Source organism: Odocoileus virginianus, chromosome 5 (assembly GCF_023699985.2).
Source record: "Odocoileus virginianus isolate 20LAN1187 ecotype Illinois chromosome 5, Ovbor_1.2, whole genome shotgun sequence".
Taxonomy (NCBI): Eukaryota; Metazoa; Chordata; class Mammalia; order Artiodactyla; family Cervidae; genus Odocoileus; species Odocoileus virginianus.
Genome location: NC_069678.1, coordinates 39,990,375 through 40,017,269, shown reverse-complemented (window position 1 = coordinate 40,017,269; position 26,895 = coordinate 39,990,375). Strand labels below are relative to the sequence as shown.

At 40.3% G+C, this 26,895-nt stretch overlaps 1 protein-coding gene and 1 pseudogene across 2 annotated transcripts in view; one reads left to right on the top strand and one right to left on the bottom strand.

The window, feature by feature from the left end:
* The first annotated feature begins 3,419 nt into the window (after positions 1-3,419).
* On the top strand, positions 3,420-13,443 carry LOC110127165 (heterogeneous nuclear ribonucleoprotein A1-like; annotated as a pseudogene).
* A 9,273-nt stretch (positions 13,444-22,716) lies between these two features.
* SELENOF (selenoprotein F) overlaps positions 22,717-26,895 on the bottom strand; it is a 40,013-nt gene continuing 35,834 nt past the window's right edge. The window contains exons 4-5 of one of the 2 annotated variants that reach the window (XM_020877237.2): positions 26,032-26,081; positions 22,717-23,583 (exon numbers count right to left, since the gene is read on the bottom strand). In XM_020877237.2, coding sequence (XP_020732896.1) covers positions 23,452-23,583; positions 26,032-26,081 — 182 coding nt within the window. In that variant the 3' untranslated portion in view covers positions 22,717-23,451. The remainder of the gene's footprint in view (positions 23,584-26,031; positions 26,082-26,895) is intronic. The other variant, XM_020877238.2, reaches the window with a different exon arrangement.

The following is a 26,895-nucleotide window of genomic DNA, read 5'->3' as shown; positions in this document are numbered from 1 at the left end:
GAAGGAGCTTCCACTGGCCAAGTCTGAGATAATTCAACACCAAAATAAATGCCAACAGTAATGGATAATAATATATTGAACAAAATAATGAACCTATGAGTCCACATTTATATAAATGAATGAATGAAATGGATAAATAAATGGAGAGAAGAAAAAGCTCCTCCTCATAGTAGAAAGCCAATTAATAAATGTAAAAGGATGATAGTAGTAGAAAACCATCAACTGGCAATCCTTAATCAGGCAAGAAACACCAAAGGATGCTAAAACTAATTGGTGGAAGTAGGCTAAGTAACAGAAATTTTCATGGTCTCAAAGTATCTTTCCAAGAATAAAATTAGTAACCGTGGAAGGCAGCATAATAGTCCCCGAAAGATGCTCAGATACTATCCTGGAAGCTGTGGATACATTTCCTTACCTGGTGAAAGGTACTGTTCAGGTGTGATGAAGGTGATGATCTTAATCTGGGGCGTTCATCCAGGTGGACCCAGTGAATCACAAGGGTCCTTATAAATGAAAGAGAGAGGCAGGGGAGTCAGAGAGGGAGATGTGATGACAGAAGCAGGGGTCCGAGTTGGAGAAAGTCTTGAAGATGCTACACTGCTGGCTTTGATGATGGGAAGAAGGACCACAAGGCAAGGATTGTAGGCATCCTATAAAATTTGGAAAAAGCAAGGAAACAGATCCTCCCTTAAAGCCTCCAGAATTAACACAGCCCTGTGACACTGGTTTTAAGTCAGTGAGACCGGTCAGCCTTCTGACTTCCAGAACTGCAGCATAATACATGTGTATTGTTTTAAATCATGAAGTTTGTGGTAATTTGTTACAGAAGCAATAGAAAACTGACATAGTCATGAAGGGAAATAAAGAAACTTCATAACAGAGGAACCAGATACTATCTGAATGAAAGTGATTAAAATTAACACTGTCATAAACAAATAGTGCACCATCTGTGTTCCGTCAGATATGAGACAATGGAAAAACAGCATGTGCTCTATTTTGGCTCAAAATGCATAAGCTGGGTTTTATCATGAGACAGCATCAGACAACCCAAACTGAGGGACATTCTACAAAACGAATGTAGATTTCACTTTTTAAAAATGCTGTATGGTCAGGCCACTCCAAATGGCTGTTCTCTTGCTCTCTGTACATTCCCTACTCGATTGGTCCCTGTTTCACCTACACCCTACTCATGAACATGCTTGCACCTTGCCCTGAGGCCAGAATAGCTCCACCTGCTTGTTTACTAAAGGGAAACCTCTGCCCCTTGTGATGGTTGTTAACTTAAGGGGCTATGAAGCAGGTGCCCCAGCTGCTGGCTTCCCTGGAAACTGATGGATGGCTCAACTTGATGTCAGCTCCCCCTGTAAATAGTAGCCTCCTTTTCTCCCAGGTAGCAAAGATTGCTGTCACGTCCTGACTGTTTTCTGCCACACATGATGGGGTTTCACCCCAGGACCTTGCTTCAGACATGTTAGGTTCCGCATCTATTAAAGCACAGACGTCTCTGTCACTGTCTCTGGGCTCTATCTTCGGCCTTGAAGCTGGGCAGCTGCAAGACTTGCAGGCCTGTGGGTGCAACCTGGCAATTGGTGAGCCAGTCAAGAGGCCAGCGAAACTCCCGTGGGGGCTGAGAAGCCAGGAAATAAGGACAAGAAGTGGAAAGTTGTGCAGGTAGCCCCAAGGTGATTGTCCACTAGCATGTGGGGCCTGTGGCAGTTGAACACCAGGAGAGATGTTTTCCTCTTCCATTATATTGATGATAGTCTGTAAACCTTCATCTCTTTCCAATTTAAACCAGGCTCATGGCTCAGCTGACGGCCTGGGGGTGGCTGGTGAATACAGGCAAAATGAAAGGACTTGATTATCTACAGAATACAAGGATACCCAGGACCTACCACTCCTAAACAGTTACAGGCTCAGGCTTTAGGGATGTTAACTCAGGAACAGGCTTGAAAATTGGACGTGGCCAGTTACTTGGTGGCTCAGACCATAAAGAATCTGCCTGAAATGTAGGAGACAGTGGTTTGATCCCTGGCTTGGGAAGACCCCTTGGAGAAGAAAATGGCAACCCATTTCAGTATTCTTGCCTAAAGAATCACATGTGCAGAGGGGCTTGTTGGGCTACAGTCCATGGAGTTGCAAAGAGTTGGACACAACTGAGCGACTAAGTACATACACAGTTACCTGGAAGGGTTTGTGTGGGGCTTGTGGTAACTATAGTAACAGCGAAATAATAGAGTGCCCTTGGACTTCTGTCCTCAGCTTTGGAAGGCTACAGTGTAATGGAACAGCTGCGATATGCACCCTACAGTGACTTATAACCGGCAGAAGACGTCACAACAGGCATACCCGAGTCATCAAGCAACCAGAAGAACCGGCGTTCAGGGTCTAGAACAGCTGTGCATGACACACAGGGCGCCCATTGGTACTGATAGTGACCAAGGATCCCACTTTGCCGGCCATGAAGTCCATTCCCATCAGGAATGGGCTGATAAGAAGGCATATACTGGTGTTTCCACCTGCCTCACCACCCTGCTGCTGCCAGACTAATGGGAAGGATGAAGGGGCTACTTCAACAACAGTTGAGGCCCCCAACACATGGACACACCCCAGGAGCAATTGTCCCAGTGCCTGTGCCGTGTTAACCCAGAGGCAACCAGCCCACACCATCTGACTTCAACTGCTGCCCACTGAAGGAGCACTGCCAACTACGGGTCAGGGCAACAAATCACATTTATCCTGGCCACAGGGTCTACACTGAGGGGAGCACACTATAGAAAGGCCCTGGGGCTGGCAGGTAAGTCCCCATTGGTTTGGGTTTGCTTCCTCATGGGGAATAGGATTAGAAAGAGGCTTAACACATTTCATTTATCTTCTACCTGGCCCGTCTGAGACTCCAAAGGTAACTAATCCCGTCCCCTCCAGGAGAAAGGCACCATTGTACTAACCCTGTGGTCTGTTGTTACGCCACCTCTCCTGGATTCAACCCCGGTTGTGGGCACCGAGGGTGGACAGGCGGGAAGGTGCTGCTGGCCAGGACAAAACCCATGGACAGGAGTGGTGTGATCTAGAATACTGTTACTGATGAAGTCTGCCTAACAGTCATGATCGTCCCTGGACTGTGCCTGTTAAATGTCTCCATTTCATCCCTAGTCTGATCAGAGCGATGACTAGGATTTGAGGATTCAGGGATAACAGTGGCATCACTGTGAAATGAGTTTGCGCGTTTGTCAGTAAGACGCCCTTGTTATCCTCCTCTGGACTTTCATGAAAAAAGTTGACCCAATAAGCACTTGGCTCCGAAGTTTGCCCATCTTTTTACTCTCTGTTGATCTCTGTATTGCATGTGTGGTTTCTGGGCTGCAGTGCACCTCCACGTACCTGACCCCAGGGACAGCACGGAAAAGGGGTAGACCAAGATGTTAAGGGTATGTAGGGGCGGAATGCATGGTCAGGTCACTCAAGGTGACTATTCTCTTCTCTCTGCTCATTTCCTGCTCTGCCAGTTCCTGCTTCATTCACATGACTATTCTAGCCTCTTAATTACAGGGCTTAATCAGTAACTGGTTACATGCTTGCCCCCTGCACTAGCTGCTGGTTTCCCTCATAACAGATGAACCAACCTGACATCAATTCACCTATAAATCGTAGTCCCCTTCTCCCCCAAGAAGCAGAGATTGCTGCCATGCCCTACCTGCTGTCTGCTGACCATGGTGGGATGTTGCTCCAGGACCCCCTTCGCTTTGGACATGTACGATCCTTTATCCAAAAAGCCACTGATGTCTCTGTCACTGTCTCTGGGCTCTTTCTTTGGTCTTGAGTCTGGGCAACTACAAGGCTTGTAGGGCAGGCGCTGCACCCCAACAGACGCCAAGGTTATAAAAGTCAGAAAGTGAGGAATGTTCCAGACTGAAAGATACTAAGAGAACATGACAGGAGGAACAGCACCTGCCTTTGGATTAAATCCATTGTTGCAGAGGAACCACTGAGACAACTGGGAAAACTTGAACGGGGTCTCTGGGAGTCCTGGGAGAAGGATACTGAAGACTCTGTGCTAACCTTGCAACTTTTCTGAGTGTGGCTGTTTTACCAAACATTCCTGTAAATGACTGTTATGGTAATTCAAGTCTCATGGATGGAAGAATGTCAGGTTGGTGGGAGATGGAGATGGGTATAAAACATGTGACTCTGGACAAGATAGCACACTTGTAGGATAGAAGGAGGGTTAGTGCAGGGGTTTCACCAGTGTAGTGGAATGGAAACTCACTTCTACGTTCCTGAGTGGAAATCAGCCACCTACCGTCCTTGCCTGAGCACCTTAGCTTTGAACCAAGATGCACAGACTTGTCACGTTGGTCTGTCTGCTAAATTCACTTCTGGGGTAGCCCCTGAAGTTGTTTTGGGAAGCAGTTGTGAGAGACAGTTGGAGCCTCATTTGGAAACCTTGAAAACATGGGTGTGATGACTAGATTTGGCCAGCAGATGGCAGCAGGCAATTTCGGGGAAAGAATGCAAGACAACCCCAATTGGGAGGTCCAACTGCTGCTTCAGTGTCAGCCAGCGGAGGGCAAAGGCCTGCTGGCTCATTGAGTTGTTGGCCGTCTCTGAATTAAAGGGCTCCTGCCAGACAAAACCTCAGGCAGTCCAACCTCACTCTGGAAATAATGGGAGAAAGAGGAGGAAAATCAGAAGAAAGTCTTCATTGTGTTCTTAAAGAAAGAAGGCTTTATTTCGTTCTAATAATGCAAAAGAGGAAAAAGAGAAGCCATAATTTAAGAGACCCTGAATCAGACTCCTTGAGGGTCCCAAACCTTAAAAGGAAAGAATTGGACTCACAAGTCATGGGGCCTAAAGTAACATCAAGTATTTAGATAATAATAAAAATAAGGCTTTGATTTTTATCTGTAAAACAGGGATGGGGATTTGAGAATTGTATGAATATCTGTGGTGTTTAGAGCAGGAGCTGGTATATAGTAAGTGTTCAATAGAAATTAACTGCAATTATTATTTACTGAGCACTTACTATGGGCCAGGCATTGGGCTGTTTTATGTTATATCCTGATTTCTTATACTACACTTGTACTATATATTTTATCTCAACTGTTCACATTTAAAGCTTAGGAAACTTGTCATTTAAACATTTACTGACTGCCTCCTAGGGCCACTGTGGATTCAGCAGAGATAAGGACAGACAGAGTACCTGTCCTTCAAGAACCAACTCTAGGGACTTCTCTGGTGGTCCAGTGGTTAAGAATCCACCTTGCAATGCAGGGGATCAGGGTTCAATCCCTGGTAGGGGAACTAAGATCCCACATGCCGAGGAGCAACTAAGCTGGAGCGCCACAACTACTGATCAGGAGTCCATGTGCCACAACAAAAGATCCCACATGATGCATCTAAGATCCAATGCGGCCACATAAGTAAGTATTTTTAAAAAAACAACAACAGCAGATTAAAAAAAAAAAAAGAACCAACTCTACAGATGGGTGCATATAGCTAGTTAAGAAAAGAGTGAAAATTTAAAACCAAGGCTGATTAAAAAACCTGCTTCTACTACCTTCCATAATAAAGAGACCTAACTTTTACAGATGCCTATTTTGTGACAGGCACTTTACATGTTCAGTTTTCATATTGACCCAATGAGGTAGCAATTGTCATCCCTGTTTTACAAATGAGGAAATATTAAATGAATTGCTCAGTGGCCATAGTGATAAGGAGTAGTCAAGCTTTATGTACTTGAAGCCCATCTTCTTTGCATGGCAATACACTCTAGATGATTCCAAGGGTCAGAAGAGATCTATACCAACATCACCTCATTCTGTCCAAATGTGAGTTCCAACACGGACAGGTCATGAAATCAGAAAGGTATCTCAGGGTAAGGATCCACAGATCTTCAGATTCAGGGGTGTTTTCTGTTTGCTTGTTTTGCTTTTGTTTTTTCTTTTGCATGTTGGTGAAACAGCTTTGGGCTTCCCTGGCATCTCAGACAGTAAAGAATCCAACTGCAGTGCAGGAGATCTTAGCAGCACGATTCAGATTTGAAAGATCCAAAATTGACACTTTGCTCTTTCATGAGTTGCATGATTTTAAAGCAAGTCATTTAGACTTTCTGATACTCCATTTCCTCATGGAAGACAATGTGTATTACATTGGAAAACTAAAGATTCAATAAGATAGTTTATGTAAAACTGCTTTGTACAGCCTAAAGGGAAGTTGAAGAGTTACATCAATCCTTGTTAAAAATTTTTCCTGTGAAATCTAGTTCAAGACTTGCTATTCAACATCCTTTGTCCTAGATTCAAGCTATCTTCCTAGTCTTAACCCTTGTGTTTTTAAGTAGACATAGAAATTCTAGTTTAAACTGGCTTAAGAGATAAAGGGAATTCATTGATGTCGTAATTGACTGGCTAGTGGATTACTCACAGATTGAGCTTCAGGAGTAAATTGATCAGAAATAAGGTTCTATCTTTCCTCCTTTAGGATGCCTTTCAGCTGTGCTGGCTCCATTCTTAGTCAAGCTCTGCCCTCATGGTCACGAGCTGGCTGCAGCAGCTTTTGCCTCTATATCCTCTTAATTTCAAATCCAGTGGAAAGAGAACTTACAGTTAAGTTCTGGATAAAACTCTGTCACTTTGAACACAGGTCTTGCATCTGATTCTCACTGGTCCAAATTGAGTTACATGCCCATCATTGAATCAGTCACTTTGGGGCTAGATTATGCTGGCTAACTGAACCCAGTTGGGACCTGCATTAGAAGCTGAAGGTTGTCGATCTCTTACTACTAATGAGATAACTACAGGGAGGGGTTATTCTCAAAGTACAATATGTCATATTATTTCCAGTAGAAAAAGAATGAATAATTGTGACTGAGTGGCAAAAACGAACTCTCACATGTCTGCATTAGTCAGATTGAACTATTATATGGTGTCTGAAGCACATCCTGTAATTTCTGGCTGATAGGCCTATGGTCATGCTGTTCTCTTCATTTGGAACATTTCTCCAAACTCTACCAATCAGTGTCTCCTTGGCTTTCACAATTCTTAGTTTCTTTTCTTATCTTTTCTATTAATTTTTTTTTCTTTCTTTTTTTTTAGTCTCTGTTTCATTTCTTTCTGCTCTGATTTTTATGATTTATTTCCTTCTACTAACTTTGGGTTTTGTTTGTTCTTTCTCTGGTTCCTTTAGGTATAAAGTTAGGTTGATGAGATTTTTCTTATTTCCTGAGGTAAGCTTGCATTGTTGCTATAAGCTTTGCTCTTAGAACTGCTTTTGCTGTATCCTGAGAGGGTGTGGGGGTGCCAGGCCACTGTTGGGAGGGGCCAGGTCCCTGGTGCTGATAGATTAAAAGAGTATTCCAAAATGGCTCTTTCAAGTACCAGTGTTACTGTGATTAAATAAGCTCCCCAAAAGGGCTGCCACCAGCATCTCCATCTCCAGGGGGTGTCCCAGTTGCCTCCTGTCTCACTAGGAGGCTCCTCGAGATTGGCAAGTAGGTCTGAATAAGCCTCCTTTCAAACTATTGCCTCTGCTCTGAGACTTACAGCATGTGAGCTTTTGAATGAGCCCTTTAAGAGTGAAATATCTGTTTCTTTTAGCTTTCTAGATCTTCTGACTGTAAATCCCATTGGTTGTTGAAGCCAGATGTTCTCATTTTTTCCCTTTGGGGCCCCAGGGCCAGGGAGTCTGAAGTGGAGCTCAGTTTCTTTGCTCCTTGGAGAGGACCTCTGTGATTGTGATATTCCTCCCATATGTGGATCACTGACTCAGGAGTGTGAGTCTTGACTATATGACATCTCTGCCCCTCCTACCTGTTTCATTGTTGTTGTTGTTGTTTTCTTTATGTCTTTAGTCATGGAAAATCTTTTATGCCAGTCTTCAGGTGGTTCTCAAAGTATTTGTAGTCTTGATGTGTCCATGGGAGGAAATGAGTTCTGGATCTTCCTACTTTGCCACCCTGACCACCTTCCCCAGTGAGGAATACTTAAAGAAGGGACTACTTACAACAGTGTCTACATAACCAGACATACTATCATTATAACAAGACTCCAAGGAATGGCAAAGTACCCCAGGGCTAGTGACAGCAAGGAACTGTTACTACTCTTAGATAGGATTGGGGCAGAGAATGGAACAGTTTCCCAAACCCAAACAGAGCTGATGGAGGGAGTTACCCAGCAAGAGCTGTAGTCTTTGAACCTAACCACTGAGCCAGGGGAATCCGTACTTCAACCTCTCTCTCCTTTCATCCCTTTTCCACTACTATCCTACTGGCTGAACCCAACAGGAAGCCAGAGCACAGAAAACCTGTTGATGTAGTTCATCCATACAGGTCAGCCTCCCAGGACGCAAGCAGGTAGAGATAGGTGCAAGAACAGGCAGAAAGTATTGACAGATCTTAAAGGTCTTTTAGTCCCATGATTAATTTCTTTTTTTTTTTTTTGCAACAAGAATGTTTATTGTTTACATATTAGATTTAACAAGGAGCCCAATAGAAAGTGATGGAGATTATGAGATTGGGTGAGTGTGGAGAGACAGCTGGTCAAGTGTCCCTCACTCTCTATGGCAAACTCTAGGCCACTGCCACAGAAGCCCCTCTGCTAGGAGAACATAGTTTGAACATCACTGATAGTTTAAGCTGTTCATTTTTACAGATGAGGAAACTGAAATTCCAAAAGCTAAGTAATTTGCTAAAAGTGATCCGGTGGGTTAATGGCAGAGCTGAGTTCACTAGAACTTGGGCCCGCTGGTTACAAGTTCAGTGCTCAAGCACTATTCGGGCACAGGGGGGTGAGTAGGGAATTCCCAGAAAAGTAAGGCTATAGGGGTGAAGGCAGGCAGCATCATTCAAGTTCAGATAGACAGCTCTAGGTTCCAATCCTGACTGTGAAACTTGTAAGCCAACTTATTATTAAATCTCTCATCCTTATTTTCCTCTTTGGTAAACTGGAAATAAAAATGCCTAGTGTTTATAGCTGCTGAGAGGATAAACAAGATAATATTTAATCCTCAGTATGGTATCTGGTACTGAAACCTCATCAATAACAGCTGGTTGTTATTAATAGTAACTCCATTTAAGGGTCTCTAAAATTATACAGATTGACATACTCTGAGAAATGCCCAAGCTCAGAAGGTGACCAATCAGGGAAAAGGTTCATAATGGACATTTATAGATTTTCACCTTCCTAGCATTCTTCCCTCTTGGAGAAACTCTCCTTATTCCTAGTCCCTGTTGCTTGGGGCAACTGATCCAACTCCAGCACCAGGGATGGTATGACCCAGGCCTACGCCAATCAGTGAAAAGTCCATCCTCCAATCCATGAGGCATCAATCCAAGAATGGGTACCTTAGCCAACTTGTCAGTTTAGGGTAAACCCTAGGATTTTGGCAAGAGTTACTGGGAAAGAAGTGCTCTTCTCAGGTAGGACTGTTGGCAGAAAGGAATGATATCAGCATGGGGACGCTGGAGACACATATGAAGCCATCTCAGAGTAGGATCAAAGGCAAGAGCTTAGAGAATCCTGATGACATCACCTGGGCTCCTAGGTCAGGGGCTAGCAAACTTTTTCTAGAAAGAGCCATGTAATACTTCAGGTTTTGCTGGCTATAAGGTCTCTCTTGTGAGTACTCAGTACTGCTGTTCTAGCTTGAAAGAACCATGAACAATATGTAAAAGAACAAGCACGGCTGTGCCAGTAAAACTTTATCTACAAAAACAGGCAATGAGTTATAGTTCGCCAGCTCCTATCCAAACCACACCTAAAGCCAGACAGCCTTAGGACTTCTTAGTTAGGTTTGCCACTAAATTCCCTTTTTGGCTTAGTTTGAGTAGATTTCTCACACTACAGTGGGAAAAGTCCTGATACAAATTTCCATTCGATAAAATATGATCTTTATCTAGTAGGTCACAGATGGCCTAATGGTAGAAAAACTGGTCATTTCTGTCACCAAATAGAAACTTTTAGGATGAAAAAAAAAAATCCCTTTGTAAGTCCATTCTGCAGGGTCATGTGCTATTGCCACAGAAGTTGGATTTTAACTGGTGTTTATCTCCTCCTTGTCACAGAAGAGAAACAAATACTCCTATGAAAAATCTTTACCTTAGAGCAAGTGGTCCACAAGAGACCAGAACACTCACTTGACTGCAGGACAAAATGATCCCAGAGGCTGACACACATAAATACTCAAGAACCCTGTAGAAGAGCTCTTATTCAGTTCATGTTAAAATGAGAGCTAGGGTTTGTTTTATGGAGGGGAAGAACTGGATCTTTAGAAAAGTCAGGCCCAAGTGTTCCTGTTGAGGGAATTTATCGCCCTTCTTCCGAAATGACTTTAAGGAAGATCTCATGTTTCTCGGGTGAGAGCAGCTTGTTCTATCTTTTCTGACTTCTTATTGTTACTCAGACTTTCCTGGAGTTAAGGTGACTTATTTGAAAGCTGAACCCTGCAGTCCTGATCTCAAAATATTAAGTGGAACTCCTTCTGGCAAGTTGCAGGTATTATAAGTAAGTGTCTACTTGAGGACTTCCAGTCTTCACTGAGCAACTCAATGTGTTAGGAGCAGCAAAGAGCTTAGTCTTTTCCTGAAATATCTTTTCCTGAAAATTGAATGAGTATCACCAGTGTGGGATATATTCAAACACTAAGCTGTACAGAGCAAACTTGAAATTATATAGCTGTCAGAAGAATGAGATTAGTCAGTCCGAGCTTCTATAACAAAACGTCGAGACTGCGTGGCCAAACAACATAGGTTTATTTCTCATGGTTCTGGAGGCTGAGAAGTTCAAGACCACCAGATGTGGTGTCTGGTGAGAGCTGGCTTTCTGTCTCACAGACGGCCATCTTCTTGTTGTGGCCTCACGTGGCAAGAGCTCTTCCAGGGCCCTAGAAGGCCTTAGAAGGGCACTAATCCTATTCACCAGGGCTCCACCCTCATGACCTAGAGCCTTCATCTCCTAATACCGTTACACTGGGGGTTAGGATTTCAACATAAGAATTCAGGGTGGGGAAACACAAACATTCAGTCCATCTCAGGGATGAGTGTGGGTTTGAGAATTTTGGAGAGGAAGAGTGAGGACATACTGGGTAGAGAGAATTATTGGGACAAAGACGTGGTGCTGTAATTGAACCTTTCATTTACTTTAACAAGTTTTTATGAAGCACCTCCCTTGTGCCAGAGACTCAACTCCGCTTTGTGAACACAATAGTGATAATAGGCAAAGGGTTCTCTGTTCTTGTGGCACTTACACTCTAGTGGGCTATGCAGGAAACACCAGTGTAAGGAGACAGAATTTATTCCTATCAATTGTTAGAGATGAAGTGGGAAGGACAGAACAGGCCAGATGAGCTGGAGGAAAATGGAAATGGAGTGACTGTTACAAGAGAGGACTTGATGAAAATGCGTGGTATTTTAATCTATAATATACAGAGAGGATTGAGGTGGGGGAATGGTGGCCAAGTGTGGGAGGATGGTGGGAAGCCTGAACTTTGGCCTTGGGCTTCTTTCTATATCTCTTTTTATCTGTTACCTTGACAACCTGTATCCTCTCTCATTTCAAACTATGAGTAGGGACTGTTTGACTTGTTCAGAATCTTGCAAAATGAGGACCAGTGATTCTTGAGCTGAGTTGAACTGGCACTGCTGAGCTGGGGCTAAGATATTACAGAGAAGCAACTCTGCCTTCTTAGTCTCTGCCCCCAAGAGGAATTCCTCTGGAGTCTTTGTAGCAGCTTCAACAAACATGAAAATTACTGTATAAGACTGTACATCATTTCAAGAACTTTCTCAATAAAATGCTGTAATTTTTAAAATGTCTGAGTGTACAAGAAAAAGGACCTTCAGATTTACAGTTCTAATTCAGATTCTTCTTTAAAACAAGTTTTCTTATAGAAAATTGAACTTCAGTGAGAAAGAGTGTTAAAGAAATAACTATTTGTGGTGCTAAGTCCAAGAGAATAGAGTCTTCCAAACCTTACAGGCAGAGCATAAAAAACTAAGATCTTTGGAGAGAGCAGGTGAGGGCTTCCTTTAAGATGGACTTTGATATTCCCTCAGGAGTTCTGCACAAGTGTCATGTGACAGTGTAAACTCTGGGTGGGTGACACAGGTGGGAGAGATCACTTCTGTACTGTGGAGGTGACGATTCTAAGTTAGAGAAATAGAAAAGGGCCCTTTGGAAAACTTAAAAAGTAAATGATGTCATTGTCTCTAGCAAAATGTTTGCCTCATATTAAGAAATTTAAGTGAGCCTCTGAGGAATTTTGTTTTACAGATTAAAAGTAAATCAGGCTTTCTGCCCGTGTTCGCCACTGAGAAAGCATCATTAAAGTTCCCCCACCCCACCTCCATTGCTGTCACGTCTAAGTCAATGTCTCCCAGAGAACCCAAACAGCTGCGGAAGCTCTTCATCAGAGGATTGAGCTTCGAAACAACTGATGAGGGTCCGAGCAGCCATTTTGAGCAATGGGGAACGCTCACAGACTGTGTGGTAATGAGGGATCCAAACACCAAGCGCTCCAGAGGTTTCGGGTTTGTCACACACGCCGCGGTGGAGGAGGTGAATGGAAGGCCACACAAGGTGGATGGAAGAGTTGTGGAACCAAAGAGGGCCTTCCTAAGAGAGCATTCTCAAAGACCTGGTGCCCACTTACCTGTGAAAAAGGTTTTTGTTGCTGGCATTAAAGAAGACACTGAAGAACATCACCTGAGAGATCATTTTGAACAGTATGGGAAAATTGAAGTGATTGAAATCATGACTGACCAAGGCAGTGGCAAAAAGAGAGGCTTGGCTTTTGTAACCTTTGATGACCACGACTCCATAGACAAGACTGTCATTCAGAAATACCACACAGTGAATGGCCACAGCTGTGAAGTGAGAAAAGCCCTGTCTAAGCAAGATTCGGCTAGAGCTTCATCCAGCCAGAGAGGTCGAAGTGGTTCTGGAAACCGGTGGCGGTCGCGGAGGTGGGTTGGGTGGGAGTGACAACTTTGGTCGTGGAGGAAACTTCAGTGGTCGAGGTGGCTTTGGTGGCAGCCGTGGTGGTGGCGGATATGGCGGCAGTGGGGATGGTTATAATGGATTTGGTAATGATGGAAGCAATTTTGGAGGTGGCAGAAGCTACAATGATTTTGACAATTACAACAATCAATCTTCAAATTTTGGACCCATGAAAGGAGGAAACTTTGGAGGCAGAAGTTCTGGCCCCTATGGTGGTGGAGGCCAATACTTCGCTAAACCACGAAACCAAGGTGGCTGTGGTGGTTCCAGCAGCAGCAGTAGCTATGGCAGTGGCGGAAGGTTTTAATTACTGCCAGGAAACAAAGCTTAGCAGGAGAGGAGAGCCAGAGAAGTGACAGGGAAGCTACAGGCTACAAGAGATGTGTGAACTCAGCCAAGCACAGTGGTGGCAGGGCCTAGCTGCTACAAAGAAGACATGTTTTAGACAATACTCATGGGCAAAAACTCGAAGACTGTACTTGTGACTAATTGTATAGCAAGTTATTTTAGTTTCTGTTCTGTGGAAAGTATAAACCATTCCAACGAAAGGTTTTAATGTAGATTTTTTTTCTTTGCACCCATGCTGTCGATTTCTAAATATAACAGTCTGATCATGACGTAGAATAAATGTCTTTTCTTTTTTTTTTTAATGTGCTGTGTAAAGTTAGTATACTCTGAAGCCATTTTGGTAAACTACCCCAACAGTGTGAAGTTAGAATTCCTTCAGGATGATGCCAGGTTCCATTTGAAATTTATTTACAACCTGCTTTGGTGGAGAAGCTGTTGTCTTCAGAACATTGGTATTGTTGAACTGACAGTTATTGTGCTATGACCTGGAGTTCATCATTAAGACAATCACCCATAAAAAGTCATGGAGGTTTTTTTTTTTTTTTTTTAGCTATTAATGATTGTTGGCGCATCCTATGCAATATATCTAAATTGAATTACGGTACCAGATAAAGTTATAGGAATGAAGCTTGTGTATCATCCATTATGATGTGTAATCAATAGAAGATTTAATACCCTCTTGAAAAAAAAGAAAACAAATCAGGTTTGGGTGACTTACACAAGATTCCTGAACTCAAAGTCAGGAATGACTGTTGTTTTGTTATACAGGGGTTAAGAGGTACACAAAACACCCTGTAAATGGGTCCTATCCTCAGAGTCTTGGACAGGAAGACCTGGGTTCTGAGAATGGCCATCTTAAAACAGCTGTCCAGTCCAGTCCATGGAAAAGTTTTTGGCCAAGATGGGTGTTTAAAATTTTTTCAGCTGTGGGTGGTTTTACATGGAATATGCCTTTTCTCTTTGCCTGAGTTCTTATCACTCCCTATTAATTGTATCTGACCTTGGTATTACCTGCCTAGCCTGGCCCCCAATGCCATTTAAATTTCTAACACTGGGCAGAGAGAAGGGGCCATGAGGGACAACTTGCAATTATTTGTGGGATAGGCAGAGAAGTAACTAATGAAGGATAGAAGAGAACTAAGAAAAAGTGGTGTGTTGAAAGCAAAAGGTTTTCTAAGACAGAAGTGAAATCAGTACAGAAAATTCAAATATTAATAGAATGAGAACAAAGGATTAGCAATTAGATTACTGTTGGACGTGGGGCAAAACTAGATTATAATTGGATTAAGCAATGCAAGGAATTGAACTAGGACTAGAGACCAGTGTAGTTTTGACTAAAAAAATAATTATTCAGACTTAGAATCCAGCCTTTTCATTGATACACAGCAGTTATCACCAGACTTATGTTTCTAGAAAACAAAATTTCATTGCTCTTGGCTACATTGTCATACTGACTCTGCGACTGATGGAAGATCTTAACTAAGTCATTGGGGGAAATGAAAGAGAAGCCAAGAATTAAACAGGTTAATTTCTTGGCACAAGGAAGCACCTAAGGTCTTCTAGAAGCCACTAATGCATTTTACATGATTGCTTAATGTCAGGAAATCCTGACTCATTGCCCCTATAGAGTAAGAAGCAAAGGCTGATCTCAATTTACAATCCTGTAAACCAGTTTTGAGTAGAGCAGAAATTTTTCTTGGCAGAAATATGTCTGTTTAGTGCCTATTTTGAGAATGTCTTGGTATGCGTGTGTTTTATTTTCTTTGAGAAAAAACAGACTTTATTTGGGATGTTCTGGGAATGATTAAGACTAAACGGGCAAGGGAATACCTTCTGGCTTAACATTTGAATGGGAAATGGGGATACCATCAACAAATCTATGCAGTCAGACAAATGAATCCTTGATAAATAGCCCAGATGAAGCTTGAATAAGAAAATGAGAAGTTATAAGCAGTTTGCTAAACCAGGGTGCCAGTGTTGGGTAATGTGAGAACCAGAATGCTACTAATAGTGTCACTGAAAGTTCAACCTCTTTCTGATTTAATCCTCATAATAATGTCGAGTATTCACAGTGGTTATTTTTAAACCTGTTTCACAGAAGAGAATAACACGAAAATAAAAAATTAGATAACTGAGCCAAACTCACATAGTAGGTTAGTGAAGAGGCAGGGCTAGATTCCAAATAAGATCAGGGCCACTTTAGATCTCCTATTTCCTCTTTGGCCTTCCTCAGCAACCACTCCGAACCTTCTTTACAAATCTGGGGCTCACTCCTTTGTCTGCTCTCTCCAGCCCTGATGAATAACCTTGCCTCCTGCATCACTGGAAGCGGAGGTCCCTAGACTGCCCATACTGTCCTCCCACCATGTAAGCCCTGGGGTCATGGATGCCATCCTCCTTGCTTGTCCTCCATGCTCTGCCTTCTGCTCAAAGGCATGTCTCTCTACACATTGCCTCTCTTCATTTTACTTCTTCCCTGGCATTTTCCCCTCTTTATAACACACTCATGTTTCTCTCAGGCTAAGAAAAAAAATGTATCCTTCAACTCTCAAATCCAATCTAGCTTCTTCCTCTCCCATTCAAATTTCTCCAAACAGTAGTCTCTGTGTCCCACCTTCCAATTTCTCTTCAGCTCACTTCTCCCCTCACCACCCTGAAATTTAGTTTCAGGCAGTGTTATGGGCTGAACTGAGTCCTTCCAATTCTGATGAAATATGATGAAATCCTAACCCTCAGTGCCTCAGAATGCAATGAGGACACAGAAGAGGCAAAATTCTCTAATGCGCCCCAGTGATCATGAAAAAGCACGTGAGGCAAAATACTCAAAAGAGAGAACAGAGGGGCTACCTTCATAGAGAGCTGGCATAGAGAGCTGGCATCAGGGAACGTGAGTCTGAAGCAAATGTATCATTTATTCCAAGAGACATCACACGAAGGGGAAACAAAAGTCAGACACTGGTGACTTGTCACAAAATGACAGGGCATAAGAGAATCCCCAGTTGGAACATTTTCCCCCCTCTTGGCTTCTCACTGAAAAGTACTGTGATTCTAGTAAGGTAGACATAATGGAAACCTGAAGATGCCACTTGCTTTGCTCTACATTGATGCTGAACTATTGAAAATAATTCAGAAACAATACCTTCCCATTCTCAAATGCACCCACTTAAAAAATGGAGATATTAGATGATATTTCTAGTTTATAAATAACTCTGTAAAGTTAGCATAAAATACCTGGCTACACTGAGGACAGATTATATACATCTCTGTCCTAACAGGCCAGTAACTCTGTGGAAAAAGATTACACTGATTTGACAAGAAGTTTTTCTTCCAGAGCAGGCTAATTTACTACTCCCTAACTTTTCCCCTTCTGTTTGCAAATCAGTTACAAAACATATTTTTCCCACTATTGTTTTGCCTTTCAGAAACTTCTGTACTAACTGACACCACTGTTTACACTCAAAAGATGACTTTCTTCTTTCTGACATCTGTTAAGTCTTTTCCTGTAAACAGTGTTAAATGATTCATTTAATCAGCTTTGATGGTATATCCTGTATAGAGTCAAACATAAACACAATCTCATGTGTTACTGCTAATGAGGAAAACACCACCACCTTGACAAAGGCACTTTGGCTAGGGGGCTATGAAGAGGAGCCTGTCAGAATTCTGTTAAAACGGAAACACTGTCAGTCTGACAATCTCTGAACATAGGTTGTACGTGCTTAATCGCTTCAGCTGTGTCCAGACTGTAGCCTTTCAGGCTTCTCTCTCCATGGGATTTTCCTGCTAGAATACTGGAATGGGTTGCCATGCCCTCCTCCAGGGGATCTTCCTGACCCAGGGATCGAACCCAAGTTTCCTGGGTCTCCTGCATTGCAGGAGGATTCTAAAGAGCCTGTATAGTCTAGACTTATGTTGACCCTTTCCTTGAAAATCTTTCTAAGTGAAAGTTAATCATTAATGCACAGAGAATTGCAAGAGGTATATTAGACTTCTCTAGGGGAACAGAATCAATGGAATCTTTTCCCTTCTCTATTTATACAGAGATATACAAATATTTAAACCATTAAATTTTGGGATGATTTGTAATGCAGCAATGGAAACTAGACCAAAAGAGCTTGTTGGGATCTGGACTGGGCTTTGGGATAAGATCGAGCTGATTCTGAGTGGATGGGCAAGGGGTACAGCTGGATAAAGATTTCACTGTACATGGGGAGAAACGGAAGAGTCCTGTATTGTTAGGCTACGATGAAGAGATATGAGTTTAAAGTAGATGAATTAGTCATTGTTCATAGGACTAGGTTAGGCAGGAAACACTGAGATCAGATCAGAGTCCAGGCTACAGGTCCAGATGTTCAAGCCAGGAAGAAAGAAATGGAAACACACTTCAGGCCAGGAGAACAGATTTCAGATTTTGGAATGGCAGCTGAAACAGTCTTGTTGAGTCATATAGGTATTTATGATGTGGGAGATCAGGTGAAACAGGAGCCATGGACATGGGTCAAAAGCTTGAATGTAGGAGGTGAAACCAGACCCAAGAACTCTGGTACTAGTCACAGTGGAGGTGGTGACAGAAAGACTGCCATGGATATGGAGTCACATAGTTTCAAGGCTGGAGCTCCATGTTCTTCCCTTGGAGCTAGAATTGAGTTTAATGCTCAATTTAAAGGGGCAAGGTAGAATGCCCGGGTGTGGTGTGCACTAATAGGACCCTCTATGAGTCTGTATAACTAGTGAATAGTCCAAGGATCCTTGAGTATAGATACAAATAAACATTGAAATCTCATAAAACTTAACATCTTAAGCTTAGGGTTGTCTTTGTTGTTCTCAAAGCAAGTTGATGAGTGATTTTAAAGTGTAAATTATACACTAGATGCTCCTAAAGAGGCTATTAGTGCAGTAGGTAAAGCACTGAAGTGTTTACATAGACCTATTTTCTGAGCGTGCCCATGAGAGTTAATCTTACCGGATTTTGTCACTCCCCTGATTGAGGTGTTTTTCCTTTTCTGGTTTTATTCTAAAAGCCACTCAGAGTGCAGCTAAAGTTGTAAGACAGCATAGACTCTCCTTGCCTACCTTCCCCACCTCACTTCCTAATATCCTCCTCTCAGGCTCACAAATTTCCAGACGTACTGACTTCTTGCAGGTGTGTGGAAGTGCGTGACTTCCTACAAATCTGGGTCTTGGCACATACTCTTCCCTCTAACTGTAAGGCATTTCAAAGTATTCTTTTCCTAAATAGCTTCCATTTACATTTCAGGCCCCGGTTTAAATATCACATCCTCCAGAGGCCTCTGAACTACTCGCTAGTTTCCTTTGTAATTCTGAGTAACTTTTTTCTTGTTTGTACAATTGCAGTGTTATATTTGTACCTTTATTTGTTTAATGGTTGCCTCTCACACTAGAATGTGACCTCTAGTAGATATGGGAACAGTTAAGTTTTTTTCAGGACTGCCATTGGGGAAGAGAAACATAAGCTAAAATCCAGTAAAGTGAGGGAAAGCACAAGAAGCAGGAAAAATTGAGAGAGAGAAAGAAAAAACACCATCTAAAGAATTAAAAGAATTTCAGTCTTTAATTCACCTTTAGTGGATGGCATAGTGCTTATTAACATGTCTTAATGTCCCCTGATGATAAGGGTGTAAAATGAGTACCCTTAATGAGAGATGTAGAATATAGGGTGTGCAGGAATAAGAACTCTTGTACATCGCTGATGGGAATGTAAAATGGTGTAGCCACTTTAGAAAAGTTTGGCAGTTCCTCAAAAAGTTAAACATTAACAGATTACCCCACTCCTAGGTTATGTATCTAAGAAAAATGAAAACATCTCCACACAGTGATATGTCAGTGTGTAGAGCTGTGTTATTCATAATTGCCACAAAGTGGAAACAACCCAGGTCTACCAAATAATAGATACTGCTACTGCTAAGTCACTTCAGTCGTGTCCGACTCAGTGTGACCCCATCCCTGGGATTCTCCAGGCAAGAACACTAGAGTGGGTTGCCATTTCTTTCTCCAATGCGGAAAAGTGAAAGTGAAGTCGCTCAGTCGTGTCCGACTCTTCGCGACCCCCTGGATTGCAGCCTACCAGGCTCCTCCATCCATGGGATTTTCCAGGCAAGAGTGCCGGAGTGGGGTGCCATTGCTGTCTCTGAAATAATGGATAAAACATGGTATATTCACATAAAGGACTATTATGCAGCCACAAAAAGAACTGAAAGATTGATACATGCTGTAATATGAATGAACCTTGAAGACCTACTAAATGAAAGAAATCAGACACAAAAGGCACATATTATAATGCTGTTTATATGAAATGTCCAGAATAGGCAAATTCATAGATGGAGAGACCCAGAGACAAGCTGGATAGGTGTGTAGGACTGAGGTTGTTTGGGTATGGGATTGACTGCAGATGGATACAGGATTTCTTTTTTGGAGTGATGAAAATCTTCTAAATTTAGATTGTAGTGATGGCTGGATAATTCTGTGAATATACTAAAAAACCAGTGAATTGCATACTCTAAGTGGGTGAATTTTAAATATGAAATATGTCTCAATAAAAATGTTAAATTATAGTCAATCCTCATTACTCACAGTAGTTATTATGTGCTATAAAGTCACTGCAAGCACTTAACTGCTGAACACAAAACTATTGCTTTTAGGGTATACATAGGGTTAGAATCCTGGAAGCCTCTGGTCACATTTTTGCTAACTTATCGGTACATAACTTTGCTTTGTGTTTCTGTTTAAAGACACCTTATTTAAAATATATTACTAACAATGAACTCATGGCCAACAGCACTGTAACTCAACCCTGAACAAAGCTTACCTAAAACTTGAAGTTTTTCCCAGAAGGCACATAGCAGCTTTCTTGTGCTTATTAGGAACACTAGACAGCACTTTAGCACTATGCTTGAGAGCCATTCTAAAGAGTGAAATCATCAACAAAAAGCCCAAAAATGCAAAATATGTGGCATTAAATCGACTGTGAAAAGGATGCTTGTTCACAGCATGAGCTGAAGCAAGGCAGAATGTCACTTTGTCTGACCTTGGCTGGGAATGTGTGCATTGGGGCACTCAAATTTTTCACTGCTTTGCACACATCCATGGCCGACTTCAAAAGCGCCAAGAGTATTGTGATTGGGTTACAATTAAATTTCAATGAGCAGGTGAATGTGCAAATATGGAATTTGTGAATAAGGATCAACTTTAGCTTAGTCTATCAAAATGGTTTTTTAAAAACATTTTGAATTTTAAGGTCTAAACTTCAGTCTTCTCATAATACTAGATAAAATGTACATATTCGTAGTCTGTTTCAAGACTAATAGGAAGAACTAGTTTTAGAGGCCTCAGATCATTCTTAGTTTTATCCCTTTAGCACTTCTAGGTAATCATGTCTCATGCTACTGATTCCTGGGTTAAAGACCAGTTTGAAGGCAAAATGAAAATGTTTATTTTAGTCAGCAAAAGTCTAATCTGAATTTCTTATCACAAACGAATGTGATCTCCTCCTAGAAAAAGTTGTCTGTCACGACAGGATGTAATTAGAATATACTTTGATTTTTAAGTAAAAGAAATACTTACCTAGTTGTGCTCATATCTGTAATCTGTACTCCTACTTTCCATATATTTGTAGACACACTTTCACATGGTAGCTACTGCCAATTTTAATTTCCCAAGTTTTTCAGTTTTGCTTCAAAAAATATTTTATGCATTTTATTAACTTTAATTTTAGATTGGCTTTCAAGTCTCAAATCCTCTTAAAACAGGAAATGTCAGCTCTTGCTCATAGCTCCTTGTAAGAGGCTTTTGCCAAATTCAGGAATTTAGAGACACATTTTAACTGCTTTAGGTTATAAGTAACAAAATGTTGGCATGGGGAGCAAATTTATAAATATCAAGTGACTATTACATATCCATATCTGTGAACTTGAATAAGCTTAATCAAATGTCAAAATTTGGCTATAAAATGGTACTATTTTGGATCAGTATTTATATACCCTCTTGGTAATCAAGATTTGTTTCTTTAAAAAGGTTTTAGCTGTTGATTGGAATTGGTGAAAAAGAGTTGGAACTGGCTAATTAACTCAAACTTCCCAATTAAAATAGTGGAGCTTGGTAGATAACACATTTATTCATCAACTCAAGAACTTAAAAGTTTTTTCAAGTTTAAGGTTCTTCAGTCTCTTTTGATCTCTAATAACAACTTGGACATAATAGAGTTTTCAGTTTCTCAATGCCAGATAACTCATTTGACTGGCTCCTCCTGCTCAGAGAACAGTCCAATTAGGTTTCTGTGCCAACCCCAGAAGTTCTGAAGTTTCACCCTTTCTATCTGGCTATTTCTCTGTATGTGGCAGCAACTCCTCTCATGCTGGTTTTTCCCCACTTTCCAAGATTGGCTTCACTTCCCTTTTGTTCTGAAGTAATAACCACCATTAGTTGCTGTAATTTAGTAGGTAAGTTGTGTCCAACTTTTTTTCGACCCCATGGACAGAAGCCCACCAGGCTCCAGTCCATGGGGTCGCCAAAGAGTCGGACACGACTGAGCGACTTCACTTTCACTTTTCACTTTCATGCATTGGAGAAGGAAATGGCAACCCCCTCCAGAGTTCTTGCCCAGAGAATCCCAGGGACAGAGGAGCCTGGTGGGCTGCCGTCTATGGGGTTGCACAGTCGGACACGGCTGAAGTGACTTAGCAGCAGAAGCAGCAGCTCCTGCATTGGAAGACAGATTCTTTATCACTGAGCCACCAAAGAAGCCCAATAACCACCATTAGGAATGAGTATATTATCCAGGGTCTTGTACTATGAAAGTGAAGGCTCTCTCCATTACTATGGATGACCAAAAATAGACCACAGATTGTATGCCAGGACTTAAGAGTATTTTCTCATTTTCCAGCTGGCTTTTAAAATGTCTTAATTAAAATGACATGTCACAAAATGCCAGTAAAGATTAACAATTGACCTCTGTTAAATATTCTACAAACAATTCCAGGCAGAGCTGTCTTTAAAAGAATTTCAAATACCATTCATTAAGATAGTTTAAGAATTTATTCTAAGTTTGAGTTGATACAGTAAGATTTCAGACTAATTTAGTAAGAGGTGTAAATGACCTAAAGTCATTTGGATGAATGCTGGTCTTAGTGAACCATCTTTTAAGAGGTCACTTTCATCACACAAAAGACTAAGCAAAGTAATTTTTAATAGCTCATTAAAAAAAGAGGTAGTATTTTAAGAGATATTCCTTATATAATAAGGTATTAGTGAAAATGTGTTCATTTTAAGTGTTTTTTGGCTTGAAACAAAGGTTTATATGAAAATAAAAATGTACTGAGAAATGTGTCATTTTTTAAATATGAAAGATTTCAAATTCAGATAGATTTTTGAAACTTTTTATTTATATTTTGGTCTTACAAATGATCATTTTTAAATTGACTTTTCCATAAGAAGGTAAAGCCCAAAAATTTGCTAAATATCAGGTCCACACAAATCCTCAGGGAGGTTTTCTGTGTAGTCTTCATTAATGCAAATCTTTATGTAAATATTTCACTCTTACTGTAGATCTTGAAACTCTTTTACAATAATGCAGCCATAAAGTTTTTATGCAGTACATTCATTATAAACTATATATTTCTATTAAAAGGAAGGCTGGGTGATACAAAAATATGAGAGGATCTGGGGAACAAGCAATCTGTTGAGGCTGGGTATGTCTTACTTGCTTTCAAGTTTTTTGTCGTTACTTTCAAAGAGCACACAGCACAGGAGGCACAATAATCATCTCCCTTACTACCCTCCCTAATTTAAAAATCTGTTGTTCTTAAAACTGGACCAATTATCACAAAGTATCATTTGTATAATTAACCACAAGTCTATTACAAGGCATTCTGTTACTAGTGGTATCAACAAATGAAGGATGGAAACTTACAAAAAAAAAGGGTTTTGTTAACTTCTTACCTATCATGGGCTGTGCTGCCATTTCAACTTTTAATTAGATGTTTAATGCCTCACAGTAAAAGACCGATCAATGGAAGAAAGCAAAACTAAATTATTTTCTAGGTTTTATAGTATTTCACTGGCCAAGGTAACAGAAGGATAGGACAAAATTTAATATTTATATGCGTTCCAACTTTTCACTCAGGAATTCTTCTACACTGTCCGTGTTCCATTTGAGGATGCTTAGTTCTTCAGCAATGTTCCCACTGTCGTCCAAAAGCTTTAGCACAGGGTCTGAACCGCGAACATACTACAAAAAAGAGGAATATAATTTTCTGCTTAGGAGGAGTCTTTTTAAGCTTCAACCAAAATCCAAACCAATCCAATCTAGCTTAACTAAATTTAATAATAATAAGCTTTTAAAGTCTTTTAGGGATTTCATAAAAAGTAGGGGAAAAAACCCACACTTTACTTTTGAAGAGAAACACTTGCTGGTATCAAGACAATTTTACTTGGGGTTTAAGCTTACCTTTGAATATAACAAGTATTTATTGCATACATGAAGAGAAGGATAACTAAGAGCAATGTTAAAAGACTGTGCCTACCAATTATCAGATAATTCTGCACTGGACTTTCAATTTCTTAAACCAGAGAAAATTAATTTTGTTGTAAATAGTTTATAATTTAGTTGGATTCCTAAAACTTCAGACCTACCTTAAGTAGCGGGGTCCAATATTTTGCCAGAGGGCTCTGAGGAATTCTTACTCTGGGTAAGTGGGATAACAAACATGATCCCATTCACTAAGTGATCAATCTTCAATGCTAAATTAAGGACCATGTAACTAGAATGTAGCAGTGATGATAAAGGGAGCTCTGAGAACTTCTTTTAGCAATTATGCTTCAGTTTTTCTAGGTTTTCTAGGGTTGTGAACTTGGGAGATGGAGACAAGCTCTGATGTGATTATTAGTATTGGGTATATTCTCAACCCATTTGTGGCCCTCTAAGCTAATGAAGCAATAACATTACTACCAAAATCTTTTGGATCAGGCTATCTACATAAACTGTGCTTAAAAAGTTCATTTTTTAATTAAAAAAACTCATTTAGTCACAAAATTAGAAACTACATAGAACACAGCTGCAAAAATATTCAAATATTAAATCAAACCCAATAATGTAAAAAGAATCATATACCATGACCAATTTGGATTTGCTCCAAGTATACAAAGCTGGTGCAATATTTGAAAATGAATTAATGTAATCCATTATTACCAACAGGCTAAGCAAGAAATCTTGTATCAACAGATGCAGAGAAAGCATCCTGTCACATTCTACAACATGGATGAACCTTAAAGACACTATGCTAAAGTGAAATAAGCCAGTCGTGAAAGGACAAATGCTATATGATTTCACTCATATGAAGTATCTAAAGCAGTCAAAACCACAGAAACAAAGCAGAAAGGTGACTGCCATGGGCTGGAGGCAGGATAAGAGGGGAATTAGTGTTTGATGGTTATAGAGTTTCAGTTTTGCAAGATGAAAAAATTCTAGATCTAGTGCACAACAGTGTGAATATACTTAACACTATTGAACTGTACTCTTAACATTTAACTTACCATCCTAACTGCTTTTAAGTTTTTAGATTTTTGACTGCACAGCATGTGGGATCTCAGTTCCCTGACCAGAGATGAAACCTGTGTCCCCATGGGGTCTTAAGTGCTGGACCACCAGGGAAATTTCTTAAAAAATTTTTTAACCGTAATTAAAATTTTAAATGGTGAGGAAAAGATCTCAGATTCACCACAGAAGATATACAGATGGCAAATAATCATGTGAAATGATGCTCAATTAGGAAAATGTACATGAAAATGAGATAACACACTTATTAGAATGGCTAAAATTCAAACACTGACATTAACTAATGCTGATGAATGTGGATTAACAGAACTCTCATCTATTATGATGGGACTGCAACATGATATAGCTACTTTTGAAAACAGTTTAGCTTTGTAAGAAGTGCCCAACAGTCTTACTATATGATTCATAATTTTGCTTCCAGGCAATTACCCGTAAGATAAACTTATGTCTACATAAAAAAGTACACAGTACTGTTACTCGTAATTGCTAAAACTGGAAGCGACCACCATGCATGCCCTTCCAGAGGTAAACAGAAAAACAAACCATGATATAACAGAATATTGTTCATATTATTCAGCATTAGAAAGAAATGAGCTATCCAGCTACAGAAAAGACACAAAGGAAATGTAAATCTATATCAAGTTAAATCTGAAATCTGAAAAAACTATCTACTGTATAATTCCAACTATATGATAATCTGGAAGAGCCAAGACTATAGAGACAATGAAAAGGTCAGTAGTTGCCAGGTGTTTGGCAGGGGGTGGGCTGTGGAGCACCAAGGAGTTTTGGGAGCAGTGAAACTTCTGTATGATACTGTAATGGTGGATATATGACATTATGCATTTGGTAAAACTCCTAGAACTGTACAAAGAATAAGCCCTAATGCAAACTATGAAATTTAGTTAATAATGTATTAATATTGGTTCATCTGCTAAAACAAATGTATATCAATGCAGGAAGTTAATAAGGTAACTGGAGGATGGAGATGGGAGTATATGAGAACTCTACAATCAATTTTTCTATAAACTTAAAAAATTGTTCTAAAAAATAAATTTAATTTAAAATATGAGTAATTAAAAAAAAAAAACACTGTAAAAAAGGATCACATTAAAATTACATTACCTTGATTTGCAGTCCTTTGAATAGTTTGGGTTTATCACTCCTGACGAAAGCTTAAAAGAAAAGAAAAACAGATTCAAATTGTTCACTTCCAGATACAAGCGACTATAAACATCAATACAGAAAGGAGAAATAAATGCAACAAATAAAAAAAATATGGGAAAACCAAGGAAGTTAAAACACCTCTAAGTAGAAAGACACCCCATATTCTTCAATGGAAAGACTAAATATTTTAAGATATCATTTCAAGTTAATAAAAATCCCAAATTACAATAGGATTTTAAGGGCTTGACAAAATGACAACAGAACTCTATAAGAGTATATAAGAGTAAATGTTTGAGAATAGAGCAGTTTAGAAAAAGTAAAATATGGGAGAATTTGTTCAACTGTTATTTAATGTACAATGTGATACTTATTATCAGAATGGATAAGACAAAGAAGCAGATTAGGAAAACCAGAGAGATAAAAACACCTCTATTTTTTTATATGGTAAAAATATCAAGCCAGAGAGAGAGAGCGAGAGAGAAAAAGAGAGATTATGTATGCATGTGTCTGGGAGTGTGTGTGTGTATTATGCAATAAATACTTTTGAATATCTATTGTATACCAGACAGCAGAGATAAAGCTATATAAAACAGACAGGACTCCTGCTCTTATGGAGTTTATAGTCTGGTGGGGAAGAAAGATACTAAACAAGTAATCATGTAACTAACTGATAATCTGAATAGTGATAAGTGTTTAAAAAAAAGATTTGGATTATTACCATGGCATTTAACAAAGACAACCTGCATAAAGAAAATAAAATTTTCCTACACATGATTCTAAAGAAAACGATTTATAGATGTGCCTCTATAAAAATGGAAACAC